The sequence below is a fragment of the Taudactylus pleione genome, unplaced genomic scaffold (assembly GCF_031769625.1).
Source record: "Taudactylus pleione unplaced genomic scaffold, aTauple2 ptg000201l, whole genome shotgun sequence".
Classification (NCBI taxonomy): Eukaryota; Metazoa; Chordata; class Amphibia; order Anura; family Myobatrachidae; genus Taudactylus; species Taudactylus pleione.
Window position 1 is genome coordinate 40335612 of NW_028284603.1, and position 16635 is coordinate 40352246.

Consider the following 16635-nt stretch of genomic DNA (forward strand, 5'->3'; position numbering starts at 1 on the left):
TAAGTATCCTAACCCTACCCCTAACCCTCCCTCCCTAAACCTAACCTCCCCCTAGTGCATACACCTAACTCTCCCCCCCTAATGCCTAACTCTCTCCCCCAATTCCTAACCCTAACCCACCCTGTAGTGCCTAACCCTTTCCCCTCCCCCTAGCCCCACTACTTCCTGTCGGGATGCCGGCAGTCGGGATGCCGGCACCAGCATTCTGAGTGCCAGCATCCCGACAGCCAGAATATAAACTACATCCTGGTGCCACGACTACCTCTGGCATTAATGATGTCAATAAATGTTGTTTTTGTTATTGGTCAGCTTTACCTTGATGGATCGAGATGAAGCAAAGTGCAGGTTATCTTTAGGAGTTTCCACTACAAATTGATGCAGTTTTCATGAAAATCTGTTCTGGAGTTTTTGCGGCACTTTGGAACAAACAGACAGACACAATGCTCTTATTATATTGGTATAAATTAAACTGACAATTGCCAAATGAGGGCTTGTAACCAAACAGTGCAAATAATAAAATTGGGCAGTGGGGGATGCCCATTACTGTTGTGCCTGGGAGCGACCTGATCCCTAGGCCCCTGCTTATGTTAAAATACAAGCTAGTTTTAAGGCTTTTCCACCAGATAAACCACTGTTCAATTTAAATACTTCTTAGAGCGTCTATTCCTATTGGGAAGTCTATGTTGTCTGAACTGCCCTCTTCTACATTCTGCAAATGACAATCCATGAAAATATATTATCTACTCATTCACATCTGAAGTAAGGGAATTCACCTTACATTTACCTACTGCTTCATGTACCCATGCTTCCCCAATTCCCAAACCCACTATGCTGGACAATGGTTAAGAATATGAAATACGAACAACAGAAGCACCTGACAGCACCCAGAGCGGGAGGCAATATTTATAATGGAAACTAATAAGTGGAAGAAGATGATACATGTATGTGCAATCTGGTTGGTGCGGATGCACAGAGTTTGTAAGTGGGAAGAGCTATCACCAGGTTTTTAGTAACTGTCCATGGAACATCAACCTGCACTTTGTGGCACTGTGAATGTGACGGCAAATCTACATGGTAATAAGAATACAAATATCAGAGTCCATCCTACTGGAGCCTTAACTCCATTAATTTAAACTTTTCCATTTTTCCAATAAAATACTGCACAAATTTTGATCTTACATTTTTTACGACAGTGGTTACAGAGGCACGTTTGTGTATTGGAAAGTTTTCATTACTTTATTGAGATTCACTTTATAAAAAATATATGTGTTTCCTGTATAAAGTGGGACTAAAACTAGCAAAATGCATCCTATTAAAAGTGAAGGCTTGTTCACCATGTGAGCATACCACTCAACAATGGCTACAGATGATAAGTGGCAGCGTACCTTCACCACTGACAGCTGCAACACTCTGCACTTCTACTAGATGTCTAGACAGTTAGGACTAAGAGATGTGACCTGTAGCATCAGTACCTTACCCTTACTTCATGATTCTATCTTCTCTAACCCAGTGACTTCAGGAGGTCTCATTGGTGAAGCTGATAACTACTCCAGGAAGGGGTTCTCTCCTGGGAGCAATCAGCACCATGCACACCACCTCAAAGGACATCTAATAATGAAGTTCTTTTTCATGGACAAAGCCTCTGTCGCTCCCCGCTGAAGAAGGAAGGATGACCTAAATGCTCTTTCTTCACCCCTGGTATCTCATCTCATCTCAATAATTTTACTCAACAAAATTAAATGTTGTTTTGACTTGTGTGTATATAACTAGTTACATTCATACACCTAGCCAAGTCCAGCATAGGAAGCAAACTGAGTTAGATCTTAAACATTTCTCAGAGATCTATATAGTGAGCATTACATTACAAAGAAATCCATATAGTATATCAGGTGTAGGTATACGTATGGGAACCTCGATATCTCCATACATTGCCTGAGAATAGAAATTGAGATGTTCTACATGGAGGAATGCACAGAGCCTTGGGGTGGAGACACAGTAGGGATCAGAGGCAGAGAAAAACACATCCACTCTGTAAATAGAATATGTCTGTGCATTAAGTTAATGGGTGAGTCACAGAGTTATGGTGTTACCATATCTATCTTGCATGACAGCCACACTCAGGTAACCCTCCCCTTTGATTTTCCTGACCAAGCACCATACTATGGAAATACTGTAGATGAAGAGTACATTAGTATATAAAACAAAGAAGATTCCCTGGGTAAGTTGGCAGTAAGATTATAGTGCTGTGGATTGGAGCTGGCCTACCAAAGAAGTGACACCATTTATTAGACAGCATTAGCGTAGAGATTGCTGCTTGTGTCTAGTAACTAAGGGAAAATAGCACAGGACTCTCATAGAGGCAATCTCATGTAAAACACCATGCATACTGGCTTTTGGCACCACAAAACAGCCTATTGGACTATATACAGTACCATCTAACAATGGTGGAGAGCGTTAGAGAGTGAGACACGCCAGTTATGTGTATATTCCATTAATAGTTATATTACCCTCAGCAATTTAGCATTTCTTAGCTTTGCAGTGATTTAGTCAAAGTAACCATCTACAATAATACACCCATCGTTACAACCCACTTTCCTACACCGACATGTGGGAAGTTACTGCCGTATATGTTTTGTGGTATTTTGTTGTATTGTTTTAATACAGTTGTCACATTCAACAAAAGGCAGTGTCTATAAGGCTCATCTTTAAAGGAACATTGAAATGGTATGTTTTAATCTTTGAGAATTGTGGTTCATAAAATAATATTGATGAAATGTCTTTAGGTATCGACGTGGAAACTCAGTAACAGAGCTCAGTATTATGCTCCCAGTGTTGGCATTGTCATTAATTTGTTATCACTATGTCATGGTGCTGTAAAAGACATACAAGATCCCTCAATAGGAGATGCAAGGAGGAAACAAGAACAGCATTTAATTCATTCAAGCACAGGGAGTTACTGTTCCCGAGACTTTACCATCCTCATTTTATAGCCTCCAAACCAATTGGCTTTTGTGCCACATTTCTTACCTTCTAGGGATTAACATAAGACTGCATTGCTGTGTAAAGAGGAATGAACTCTGTGAACTTGCTCCTCTTTTTTTAAGATATTAACTATGATCATTTGTCACTAAAATGAGTTTCTTGACATCCAGTTCCATAGCAGCCAGAGAGGAATGTATCTCTCCACAATTCTGCACTACAGTAAAAAGAAGCTACTTTATGACGTGGTGTCACTTTTATTCTGATGGATAAAGCACAGTCAGTGACTGAAAAGCCAGATTGTTCAACTGCTCTTATATTTATTAGGATTTCTTTTATCTATGCTTTATATGCCGATATCGGGTGTTTGTTGAAACAGGATGGGAGAGATCAATATAAACAAGTCACTTGTATAATGTTCTTATTTTCATTGAGAAAAAAAAATGTAACCTTAACAGGAATGCAAGTAAATACTGTCTGTGTGACACTGATACAGCTTGGAAGGGTCATAGAGAAGAGGCGGATTTAATAAAGTGTCTTTAGAGCAACTGTAGACATGAAGACTTATTTAAAGGAGCTTAAGTGATAGGTCTTCATTTTGGGTATTGAAATAATTGGGATCTTTTTTGTTTTACACTAAAACGTTGCATATTTCAAAAAAATGATATGTTATGATGACACTTTATATGATTATGCAGTATTTCATTGTATATTTCTGAAAGGGTTACGATCATCGTTGCCAGTTGGATTGATCATTTATCAGCATTTAGTTCTTGATAAAATATACTACTAAAAAATAAACGGTGTACCACAACATTAAATATAAGAAAAGGTTATTTTTTATTATACAATTAAAAATCTCCTGTTCTAGATATGTGTGCCAAAAGCACAGCTAAATGTACTTTACATATAACTTATTCTTTATTATATTGCTGCTATATTTTAAGAAGTATATATAATATTGTCCTTCTGTTACTTATTATTATTATTATTATTATTATTATTATTAATCTGATCATGACACAATACTTCATATTTCAGGGCATTTCTATGTTCATTTATTGTGAATATTTCAGCATGCTGTGTGTTGACTTATCAGGCATTGATAGAATTTGTCTGTACGAGCCTACTAAATGAATTAACTCCAAATAAGTGTGAGTAGTTTGTGTGTGTGTGTGTGTGTGTGTGTGTGTGTGTATGTGTGTAAACAGTATACTGCAGGGGCAGGCAGTACAGCTATCCTGCTTTATACCCATGTCACGCATTCCTCATAACTTCTCCTCTGTGCTTGTTTCAGCTGTCCCTCCCAATTAGTGTTATAGTAACCGTGTAAAGATGAGCAAACAGTACATTCATTACCCCTCTGAGCAATTGTCACTGTCCTACACCCGCTCGGGCCAATCAGTCTCGTAAAATCCCTGTAGAACAGTTCAGCCAAAGCTGGCAAGAGAAGAAAGATCCCTGAATACTAAACGCAACACATGCTGATAAACAGCAGAAATTAATGTCTAGACATTTAAAGAATTTACTGAGATGATTTTCTTGTGTGGATTTCATACATGACTGATTATGTTTTGCCTAATCAAATGCTTGCAATCACTACAATAACGCAAAGAGCAACCTAAAGACATGCTCTGAAGCAAATTTATCTCATTCACTTGCTTGTTACAAAAAAAGGTACATAATTTAGAATCTAGGCAGTATTTTCCGCGCGAGGTCTAATGACAAGCTCTGGGAAACCTGTGCGTTCATCCAACTCCCGAGAGAACTGAAGGTCGCTGAGTTCCCCAATCACTATTTCAGCCGTAGTGAAGACCTCTAGGTCTCCCATGGCATGGCCACCGATGGTCTTTCCATCCTTGTCAGAGAGCGAGATATGCAGGTGGGCATGTTCATTCAATGTTCCCACCAAAGAAACGATTTCAAATCTCTCTTTTAAATATATTATCTGAAAAAGAGAAATAACATTTAAAATTGTATTTGTAATAGGCACAGAGAAAAGTTTTATGTTTGATAAACTATATAGGTGTTTGCCAACATTGCTGTTATTCAACATTGATAAACAGTGCATTTTTTTTCTTTATCAATCTATTAAATGCTATTTTCACTATCTATCGATATCATTAGTATGTCATGATCAAAGTTATAAAACTTGATATGGTAGGAGCATTAGAACTCCAAGGTCCACTGAGACATGGCGTGCTGAGATGCCAGGGCTTGGGGGGCTAAGCATCCCTAGGAACGATTTTAAAATGTTGTCAGTTATGCTATATGACTATGACTATATGTATTGTATATAATAAGCGAGAAAGTGTGTGTATCTGTCTGTTTGTCCTTTATGCATGGCCAGATTTTTGTACCGAGTTCCACAAAATTTGGCATGGTAGTGTAGTTTGACCAGGATTAGGTTTTTGCCTAGGTTTGAATTTTTTCAGGACCACACAGTCACATAATCCCATTAAACCAGTACACTCTTAAATTACACAGTTTCTGGGGCTGAGGGGCTGGCTTCATAGACACACTGTCACACTCTGGCAGGCTCCTGAGCAGCTCAGCACTGGATACATTCCACTCGATACATTCAGACTGTGGCAGACAGCATAATCAATCCACAATCTTTGATCCTAGCAAAGCTTAGCATACGGAGGTTACAAACAACAGGGGAGTTTGATCGCAGCCACACAGTGCCACTGTGGGCAGGCTCCCTTCTGTCCTGGAATGGGACTCCAGTCGCAGTATTCCCCCCTGATTGCAGCCCTGCTAGACATGGTCTTCAATGTTGGTCTGCAGAGTGATTTCAGAGGCTGATTCAGCTGCCGATGCAGTGACAGGGATCACACAAATTCACGATTATTGGGAAGCTGCACATGTGCCTGACCTGTACTGGGCATGTGCAGTATGGGTCTGCAATCCAGCATGCAGTACAGGCAGCAGGCTGTCAGTGATTGACAGTCTGCTGTCATTTCTGTCCGGACAGTGGGCGGCAACAGCATCCATTTCTCAAAATGGATGTGTGTCACCATTGTTGGGGGAGTGAGGAGGCCAGGATCTCCGTTGGCTGACATAGATTTCCTGGCCTCTTTTACTCATCTGCGGCGGCCGGCTTGCATGTCCCCATGGTCACTCAGCCGCCGAAGGGATCGTAGATGATCACATGCTGTGTCCTTGGATGCAGCTCAGTTCAGTAATGCTAGAAGAAGGCATGATGCCTCATGCTGCATTACCATATCACAGCTATCACAGGTGCTAACATGTTAGCAGCTGCGATAGCATATCCGTCCGTAGCTGAATCACCCCCTCTGTTCTGCAGTGATTTCTGACACGCAAGTGATTTTGGAAGCTATACTGATTTCTGTTCTATAAGTCAGTCTGCTCCTGATATACCCCATTCCAAACGCAAACGGTATGAGAATGCGCCTGTCTGAACTGTCATTTACTCCTAATTTGCATAGTTATCCAGGTTATAAGTGAGGACAATGTACAAAAATAAAGGCAGCAAGTGCACTTCAGGGTCCAGTCTTCAACCCAGGCAACGCTGGGTATCCCAGCTAATGTCTATTATAAAGAGAAGTGTGTGCCTGCCCCCACACAATGAAGTCATTTAATATCAAGGAGGTATGAGGCACAAAGACAAAAAGAAACATTGTATATTTAGGAGAGTTGCATGTTTCAGTATTCTCGCTGGTCTTTACTGTTGGTCTCGCCTACAAAATGGCTGCCCTCACAGGGTGTTTGTGACATATATACTTTAAAAGTAAAAAAAAATATCTAGACTGAGCTACAAGTAATATGTGTAAACAACATGTACATTTTCCAGAAACTGAGGATACTTGACACAGCCTAAGTAAAAGTCCAATATTTTTACATGTAATCACATTGGGTATTAACTAATGGTCATTTATGAACTGCAAAGTATGCGAGTGTGTGATACATTACCATTTGTATGAATAAGCTCATGGCATACTTTCATTTTGGATTTTGGAACTACTCTGTACATACTCACTGTGCAGCTTTTTACAGGACCAGCTGTGAGTACATAGGTTGGAAAGAGTAGAAATCCTACTTTTCAACTTTTTAATTGTATGGGAGATCCTGGAAAAGTAGAGGTGTGAGGGGTGTGGTGCCATGTGTTGTACCATTTTGTTCCTTACCCCTCATAGTACATGACATGATTCACAGATTTGTGCAGCATATCAGACACACAGTCTGAGCCACAATGTTCTGATTCAGTGCAAAATGCGTCATCATGCCCACAGACCACCCACTTCCCCCGGGAGGCTTGTCTTCTCTCTGGGAATGTGGGAGAACGCAATGAAATTCAGGAGTTTTCCCCATATTTCAAGAGAATAGACAAGTATGGTAGAAACTCACTTCCAAGTCCAGTATACTATATATTCACAATCACCCCCTTCATCGAATTCAACTTAAGTACTTCTAGATTTTGCCTTATTTATGTTTTAAATTTATCAATAAATTGATCCTCCATGAGATATTTTGTGTTTTGAACGTTTTTTATTACAATGTTGAAAATGCATCTACAAATGCGCTCTCCTGTATACAGTGTTCCTGGTGCTCAAGGTGTCACAATGAAACCATCGGCTGGAAGCTTAGTTTCCAACTGCTCTGCAGGTATTCAAAGAACGAGTCCTTTGACGGGAAGAAAAATTCCCTCTGGCTAAGGGGTCTATTCATCATCACCTAATTTTTACAAAAGCGGTGGAAAATTACACATTTTCACCTACTTATGTATAAATTAAGTATCGGGCTATTCATTATTAAAGTAACACAGGAGATATCACTGATATCTCCTTCTTACCTTTCAGCCCCAATCTGGTCTGTTGTCTCCCTATTACTACAGTAGTATGGGGACCTAATTCATCAATACAACATTTTCGGAGTTTGACTGCGGGAACAGATGGCATTTGCTCCCGTACACAGATCCCTCTGCCACTGCCCGGCTCCTTCCGCTGGACACCGGGTCTTTGTGCGCCTGAGTGAACTTTGCTTCACGCAAACGCACTAGCACTGTCAAGTCAGACCCGGCTGTGCTAATTTTCACCGCTACTTTAGACATGCGAATATCTGCAATAAGGGGGAGAGGAATCAGACCTTCTAAAGAGGACAAGTGTCGATAGGGCAACCATTCAGCTTGAAGCTATCATTTATAAAGTACATTATATAAAATGATAGCTAAAAGCTGATTGGTTGTTAGGGGCAACTTCACCTCCTCTTTAGAAATTTTGATTAATCTCCCTCTTAGTTCTGTCCACGCCGTTGGGGTGCAATTACGTCCGACTTGCGCTCACCTCTACATTGGCCCCAATATATTTAAAAAGTATGTTTGTTGAATGAAAATATCATCATCATATCAGCAATAATTAAAAACTATAGTTTGACCGTCCCTACCTTTTTCTTTGTATAACATTCACTGTGTTTACAAAATGACTTTTCTTCTAGAGAAACATGCACTATAAACAGTAGGACATGAATGTGGTCCTAATATATTCCAGGGCCATTATAATTCTATTCAGCAGCCCAAGCATAGAAGGCAAATGTATACTGGATAATTGAGACTGTGCTACGAGAGGTATTTCCTTTGTGACATAAGAAATATCCCACATCTTTTACCATTTCAGTATTGCCAACATGTTTAATTAAAGATTATATCAAATTAAAGATGACAGGATATGTTCAGGGGAAAGCCATTCCATTCTCTGCATTTCTTGAGAAAGACAGGACGAACAGATTTTAGTAACAGCTTGTAGTTTGGCACCTAAGCCTTATAATTACATAATTAGGAACAGTACACTTCTCTTGAAACACTCCACGGCCATCTTGCTCTATCTGTGCATGACTTAAACTGAGCCAGTACATCAGCAGACCTGTCAGGTACCTCATTGGTATTCACCACGTCGGCATTAGCCAGTCTGAGTGTTGCTTTGGTGACACTGCCCACACAAGTGATAACAAATGGCGCTCTTAGCTTCTTCTCCTGCACAAACTTAAACAATGACGTGACTATTTCTTCTCCCGGTCCCAACCGCAGGGCGTAAACTGAGAGAGAGCTCGGTCCTTCCTGAGTGAGACAATAAAAGAGAGATAATTGTTTCTGTGTTTGACAGAGATGGGTTTAACGAGTGCATATCGCAGCAGATAATTAGATCTGGCTGAACAGCATAATCTGATTCTGACACAAGCCTGCAACGTTCTGCCACCACAATTTAATTTTATTTAACAAATTGACTTATAATATAATATACTGTACAATTATAAAGCAGTACTTATATATATATAGATAGATATTTATATATGTATATACAGTATATATATTTTTTATTATAGCATTATAGTTGTAATGTTAAAAGCAGACAGCCTCAACATATGACTACAGTCAGTGTTTATTAAAGGACTTCTACATGATACAGCTACTAATAACATTCACAAATATATACTGTATGTAAAAGTGTTAGACTATATTATGAAAGAAGATATTTGACATAAAAATGAGGGTGATAATTTTTACGCACACAGCACAAGACATTGTTAGTAGTCCTATTCAAGAACAATGCAAGCGGCATATTTCTGCATCCCTTTAGAAAAATGTTAGATAATAAAGAAAAATAGCTTACACAACGTTATGCACTCAAACTTGAACTCTTAGAAGTAAATTTTACATTTTTCAGTAGTCTTGATCCATAAATTCGAAAGGGGATGGCGTAGCTGAAAGAAGGCATTGCCCCCAAAAAGATTTAGATGTTGATTGGTGGATAAGGCATTTTTTTAATATATATATATATATATATACACACATATATGTATATATATAGAGAGAGAGAGAGAGAATCAAAAGGGGGCACTCATCAGGTTTTAAAATGCACTTAAAATGAAAATTAAATGATTTATTTCATACTTATCACGGAAAAAGCATAATATTGTCTCAACATTTCGGTCCACAAGAAACCATCCTCAGGATGCACAACAACACAGCAGGAGCATTAGGGCACTGCAGCCCACCCAGAGACCAGCATCAAAATGATGTCGCTGTATATTTGTCTTGGACCTATGTCCTAATAAACACAGGTGTTTGTATTATCCATTGGAGTGGCATTTTTCTTCATTCTTATATATATCTACCTTGGCACCCTAAGTCATTGCTATTGTTTTGGAGTGCCCATTTCCTCAATTATTTTATATATGGAGAGATAAAACCAACATTATTGGACACACTAGATCACATGACCGTGCATTATTTGGGCACAACCACACACCTCATGTCTGATCTACTTCCTACTGATATCTGAACAATACTTGCCCACTCTCCTGGAAAGACCGGGAGGCTTCAAAAAATCGTGCGGCGCTTCCGGGCGCCTGGAAACGCGGGCAAGTCTCCCAGCCAGCCACCTATCCCCGGACCCCACACACACACACTCCTGCAGTGGAGGAAGCCGATTACACAGTTCACGCTGAATGGTGTTATCATGGCCCCATCCCCTGCTTCACAATTCCAGTATTGTGTAACGAGGGCGGGGCCAAGATGATGCGATCGTGCTGTCACAACCCGTGCTTACAACCCCTAATGCCAGTTAATTTCCCCTGGCCATTCCCCCTATCCCCCCCTCCCCCCTCCCCCCTCCGCTGTGTCACTCCACAAGTGTAAACAATAATAACTCTCAACTAATTTGAAAAACACGGTTTCCCCCACTGGCCCAGCTCGAACCCAGACTCACACATGGACAGAGGCGGGTCCTGTGCAAGAGATGTCCTGGCATGTGACATCATGATACTAATTGGTTGCGTTGCCACCGTGGGGTTGTGGGTAGTGGTGGCCACGACGCTTATCGCAGAGCAAACACAGCGCACTGGAGAGCAGCTGGAATTAATGCTCATCGGCAGCGGCAGCAGTACTGACTGCTGTAGGGACTCAATTAACCACCAGGACTGCATCATGGGGTCTATGGCTGTCATTGAGTGCCCTCTCTAGGAACACTTAGCACCCAGCCTCCTCCCTCTCCTGTCAGCATACATGTAAAATTATTGGCTTTGGGACTTGGGTCTGTGATACAGTCCTGGTGGTAACATTAGTTGTTGGTGAGGTGTATATGGACTGGAGTCAGGTAGGGAAAGCTGTGTCACAGTTATAATTTCTCACACAAAAAAAAATATATACAGTATACTGTATATACGATAGATAGATAAATAGATAGATAGATAGATAGATATGAGATAGATAGATAAATAGATAGATATGAGATAGATAGATAGATAGATAGATAGATAGATAGATATGAGATAGATAGATAGATAGATAGATAGATAGATAGATATGAGATACATAGATAGATAGATATATAGATAGATATGAGATAGATAGATAGATAGATAGATAGATAGATAGATAGATATGAGATAGATAGATAGATTATAATCTCCCTGAAATTACTTTTCAAAAGTAGACAAGTATGCCCTGATGAAGCATTAAGTACTTCCTGCCAGTACAATTCACTGTTCACTTTCCAAAATGAACCACAGCTACAGTAGTCTTTAATGTTCAACTGTTTTATTCACTTGCACTCTTATCCAGTTAAATGTTTATTCCTTAAAAATAGTTCAAATGAAACAGCCTATTCTGAGCTCAGCCTTTGGCCTCGTACATCACAACGCACACCAAGCGTGCATATACCAGAGAGCGACCACACACCTAAGAGTGGTAAATCTATTACACACATATATCATAACTCAGTTAATGTACAGCACTCCTTCCAGCAGCCACAACGTGTAGTATCACCAGGCCCCTACCCAAATTTTACCCACATGGGGCTGGAATGTCATCCGAAATTTAATTTTCAGGGTTTGGGACAAATTTCTTAACAAAAAAACACTATAAGCCATCATGCCAGGGGAGAAAATCAGCAAATAAGTACTGGTGAGGAAAATTACGAGCATAGGATCTGAGTGTCAAACCAGTGTAACGCAATAAAATGTCATTATACCACATTACAAATACATTGCATGCAATTTATGTTTATGTTTTAATATTACTATGAGCAAGTAAATATATTCAGGGCCGTAACTAGAGGTCTGCAAACGGTGCCACCGTGCAGAGTGCAGTGCTATGCTCTGTGGGTGGATCATTTATTTATTCATTTAGTAAATATATTCAGTGCTGTAGCAGGGCTTCCGAGTGGCCTCTGCCACCCATCTGAGCACACGTCACAATGTCGCACAGAGGGGAGGGGTCAGGGCCACAGCACCAGGAAGTGCAGCACTGCCCGGAGCGTCCTCGTGGCACTGTCGCTGCCCCACGACCCTTGCTTCTGGCTAGCAGAATACCTGGAATAGCACCCTGCAGTCAACATCACTGCAACAGTGCCACTCAGAGTGCCCTTTGGACTCTCCAGTCCAAGCATGCCATGCATCAGGAGCATATCTATAATGGGTGCAGTGTGTGCAATATACACGGGGTCCTGAGTCCAGGTGACCCGGCAATCCAACCCAGGTAACTAGCAGGGTTTAACATGGGAGTAACCCATGAAACCCTGCCGTGTTAACGGCGCGCTTCGGGTCACAATGACATGGATCGTGCCGCATGCCAGCCGATTGGTCCATTTCAACGCTGGAAAAGCCTATGCAGACCCGGCTCCGGTGTGAACGGCGCCGACTCAGAAATATCCTGGATCAGCGCTGGCTACATTCCGGGTCTGATTTCGATTGGAACCCTGTTCCAACTCTGGGTCAGACCTGGAATTTAGGTGTAAAAGTGGTATAATTAACTGTCCTGTGCCAAAATGTATTTTCCATAAGATACGTTTTATTATAAAGGCCCCTTTGAGTGCCTTCTTTTCTATATACTATATATATAATATATCAGTATATATAATATATATATAATTGTTTTTCTATAGCTTCACCCCCAGTAGCTCCAACTACAGTTCCTGAACCTACTTTTACAGAGAAATAGCCCTGCAGAGAACTATGATCTAGATCCCTAGTGTGACTGACTAGATTAAGTGAAAATGATAATTAACTTACTGGAATCGTCCTACAAAATTCAGCTTTCAGATGTACTGAATGCTTTTTAATTATTTTATTAACGCCCAACTCTTAAGCGATATCACTGACCTCTCAAGAAACATGCCATCACAAAATGTATCCTCCCTAAGTTGCCAGGATGGGCACAGTTGGAAATAAGGAGAATGGCATTTATTTAAAAGCAAAATACAGTCCATTGGTAAGAGAATGGTCAATTTGTATTATTTTAAATTGATTTTGCAAAATTAACTGTTAAAAAATAAAAAAAATGATTCAAAACATCACTTGTTTCCTTTTAAATTTCGTATTTTAAGACATTTCTAATATCTAAGTTTTACATCTGGAAAAAATCTGACCTTAGAAACAGCAGTATACTAATCCAACTGTAGAACACTAAAACCCATTCCACTAGATAAAAAAATAAAAAAAAACAATATTTAAAAAAAAAAAAGACATCCGAGGCTGAGCAGGCTGCATCTGGTAGATAACTTTAATATCTAATAATAAATGGCAACCAGGGAAACGAGCTGTTTAGTACGTAATTAGATATGCGATAAGAATAAAAAATAAATCTATACGAACAGTTTGAAAAACGCTATGCAGATAAGATAAGCTTTTTTAGCATTAAGTTTTATAACCGCAGTGTTAATACTGGTGTATTCTCGTAGCTCTGTAGCTCTGCCTGTGAGTTACCCCGCTGGGAGACGGCGAATAAGTGTTGACTTATATTTTCCCTACCAAGACTTCATGTCTGTGAACTTAATTTCTCCAGATGATGGTGCTTTTGTAGTTTGAACAATCCTATCTTGCTCTTCAGTTGCTAACCTTGGTCCTGAAAATTAAAACTTGACATAAGCAGCATATTTCTTAGTGAAGTGTTAATGGCCATCCTTTTATATTTGATAAACATGGTTCCCTTCCATAAAATGTCTGACAACCAATGCGGTAACCATTTTTGTGCAATTATAGTATGGTCAGAAACCAATAATATACAATGCCAACAGGAATCGGTATGTAATGCCGGCAGTCGGGATGCCTAATGTCAAAATACCGACAGCGGTATCCGAATGGTTGGTATCCCAACAGGGGTCGGGTAAGTATACTTACCCTTCTCCCCCTAACCCTCCCTTCTTGTAGCCTAACCGTAACCCTCCCAACCCCGCACCCTAACCCTCCCCATTAGTACTTAAACCTAAGCCTCCCCCTTCGTGCCTAAACCTAACCCTCCCCCCATAGTGCCTAACCCTAACCCCCCCCAGTGGTGCCAAACCTTAACCCTCCCCCCAAGGGGTGCCTAACCCTACCCTCCCCCCCAAAAAATCTAACCCTAACCCCGCTACGCTGCCTAACCCTAACTCTCCCCATGGCTAATGCTAAGGGAGCCTTGGACTTACCTCATTCGTGCTGCCGTCCTTCTGGATTCCGGCGTCGGGATTCAGATAGTTGTCGGTATTTCGATGCCTATCTTAAGTCCCATGTCGGACTTTCGGTATCGGGATTCAGACCGCCTGCATGCCGTCCGCTGGTCTGATAACTACATCCCATGCCAACATACAGTATATTGCAGTACTGTACATAATGCAAATACACCTTCATTTCCAAAGATGTAGACAAATTGTAAAGGTGAGTAGTTGTACTGTAAACATATTTTTTGTTGATTTTTATTTCTAATGATTTACTATGTGCAGTACACTTTCCCATGTGCAGGAACACTGCAATGCATACAGTAGTTCTACTGTAAATAGGTTTTTGTACAGTACACTTTCCCGTGTGTATCCCAGAGCATTCACATGAAGCTTGCACTAAATAAAGAGCACTAACTACAGAGGTGTATCCCCACCCTAATGTTTATAGGAGACACCTCTTTTCAGAGGTTGTTCATTTTATGCCTCATAGAAGTGCTCTGGTTAATTTATTTGCCTTTAATTTTTCACATTATTTGTTGATGGTGACATTTCAAGCGTTCAATCCCTATTGTCAGGTTTTGAACCTTATCTGACAGCCCCAAGTCTGCAGGGCATTCAGACTGAGAATATTACAGTTTCCAGTGAGTTTAAAGACAGGGGAGGAGGCAGGAGGGGTCAGTGACCTACCAGCTTCTTCCTAATGCAGAAAATTCTACTTTGATTGGAGATCTTCTTAATTTCAGCACAATGCCCCTTCCTGGGACAGTCGTGATCTCAGATCTCAAGCCCCCACCACCAGCTCATTTTACAAAGGATGTAGTTTAAGGAGATGCCTACTCTCCAAGAGTTCCGGGCTCTGGGTCCCATAGCCGTGGCACCCCCTGCACCCACTATAGCTACACCCATGACTGACTACATATCTGACTGAGACTGGATTACATGGATTCACATTGATTTCTACCATTATCCTTGTAAGTATGGTCTTTACTGTGTACACACCATTTTTGGAAACTTTTCAAGTGCTAAAAATCACATTGCGTATATTAGAAGTAAATATTTTTTTGGGTATTACACATAAAGAATACAGAGTAGTTATTAAACACTGAACATCTATGCATCATGTATGGTGAATGTTGACTGAATTCTAGGCATTACACATTTAGCAAATATAGCTTATGCATAGTGATTTCACTTCCATGCACCTGCCACACGGGAAGTGTCAAGTTCCTTGTGTAAATCCTCAGAGGTTAGGATGGAAATAGAATAGGTTCTATGTAACACTGCCCTTTACACTGGGATTGTTAATGTATTTTTCTGTATTTCAACAATGCTTAATATGGAAAAGAACATTTACTAAAGGATAGAGATGAATATTTGAGAGACAGCTATACACATTGGCCATTTTGGCATTAACTAAATATAAATGGCACTATATCATTAGTGCTAGGATATAACTTGCTTTATGTATATAAATAATGTAGATTTAATAATATAACTATGATTTTAGATAACTCTATTGACAATAGTGGATTTATACATTCTCAGAAATATGCCAGTAATTCGGTGCTGCACTGTCCTATTATAGTAATAGTTGTTTCATAGCAGGGCCAAAACTAGGATTTTTGTCACCCGGGGCAAGGCCATAATTTGGCGCCCCCCCAAAATATACAACATAGCATAATGTGTTATAAGGGGCATTACTGTGGCATGTTACTGTGGCATGTCTTATAAGGGTCATTAATGTGTGGCAAAATTAATACAACACATTCTGCCACAGTAATGCCCCTTACAACACATTATGCCACAGTAATGCCCCTTATACATTAAGCCACAGTAATGCCCCTTATTCATTAAGCCACAGTAATGCCCCTTATATATTATGCCACAGTAATGCCCCATATACATTATGCCACAGTAAGGTTCCTTACTCATTATGCCACAGTAAGGCCTCTTTTACATTAAGCCACAGTAAGGCCCCATCTCCCTTCTCTTACCTGCCAGGGCCGTGCGGTGGGTGAGCTCGGGGTGGCGCGGGGCGGAGCTGCCACACGCTGGAGAACTGTCAGTACTGCCATCATTGTAATGTTGCGCCACTTGCGAACCAATTGGAGCTCACATACTGGCAGCCCCTGCTGATTGGCTGCTGGTCTGCGAGCACAAATTGGCTTGTGACCGGCACCACATTAGACTGATGGTGTCTCTGTGCCTCTCAAGGCCAGGA

The 16635-nt window shown here is 40.5% G+C and overlaps 1 protein-coding gene across 1 annotated transcript in view; it reads right to left on the bottom strand.

Annotated features, from left to right (window-relative positions):
- Positions 1-3177: 3177 nt before the first annotated feature.
- LOC148518321 (uncharacterized) overlaps positions 3178-16635 on the bottom strand; it is a 94874-nt gene continuing 81416 nt past the window's right edge. Inside the window, exons 3-4 of the mRNA XM_088477570.1 lie at positions 8873-9055; positions 3178-4927 (exon numbers count right to left, since the gene is read on the bottom strand). Coding sequence (XP_088333696.1) covers positions 4673-4927; positions 8873-9055 — 438 coding nt within the window. The 3' untranslated portion in view covers positions 3178-4672. The remainder of the gene's footprint in view (positions 4928-8872; positions 9056-16635) is intronic.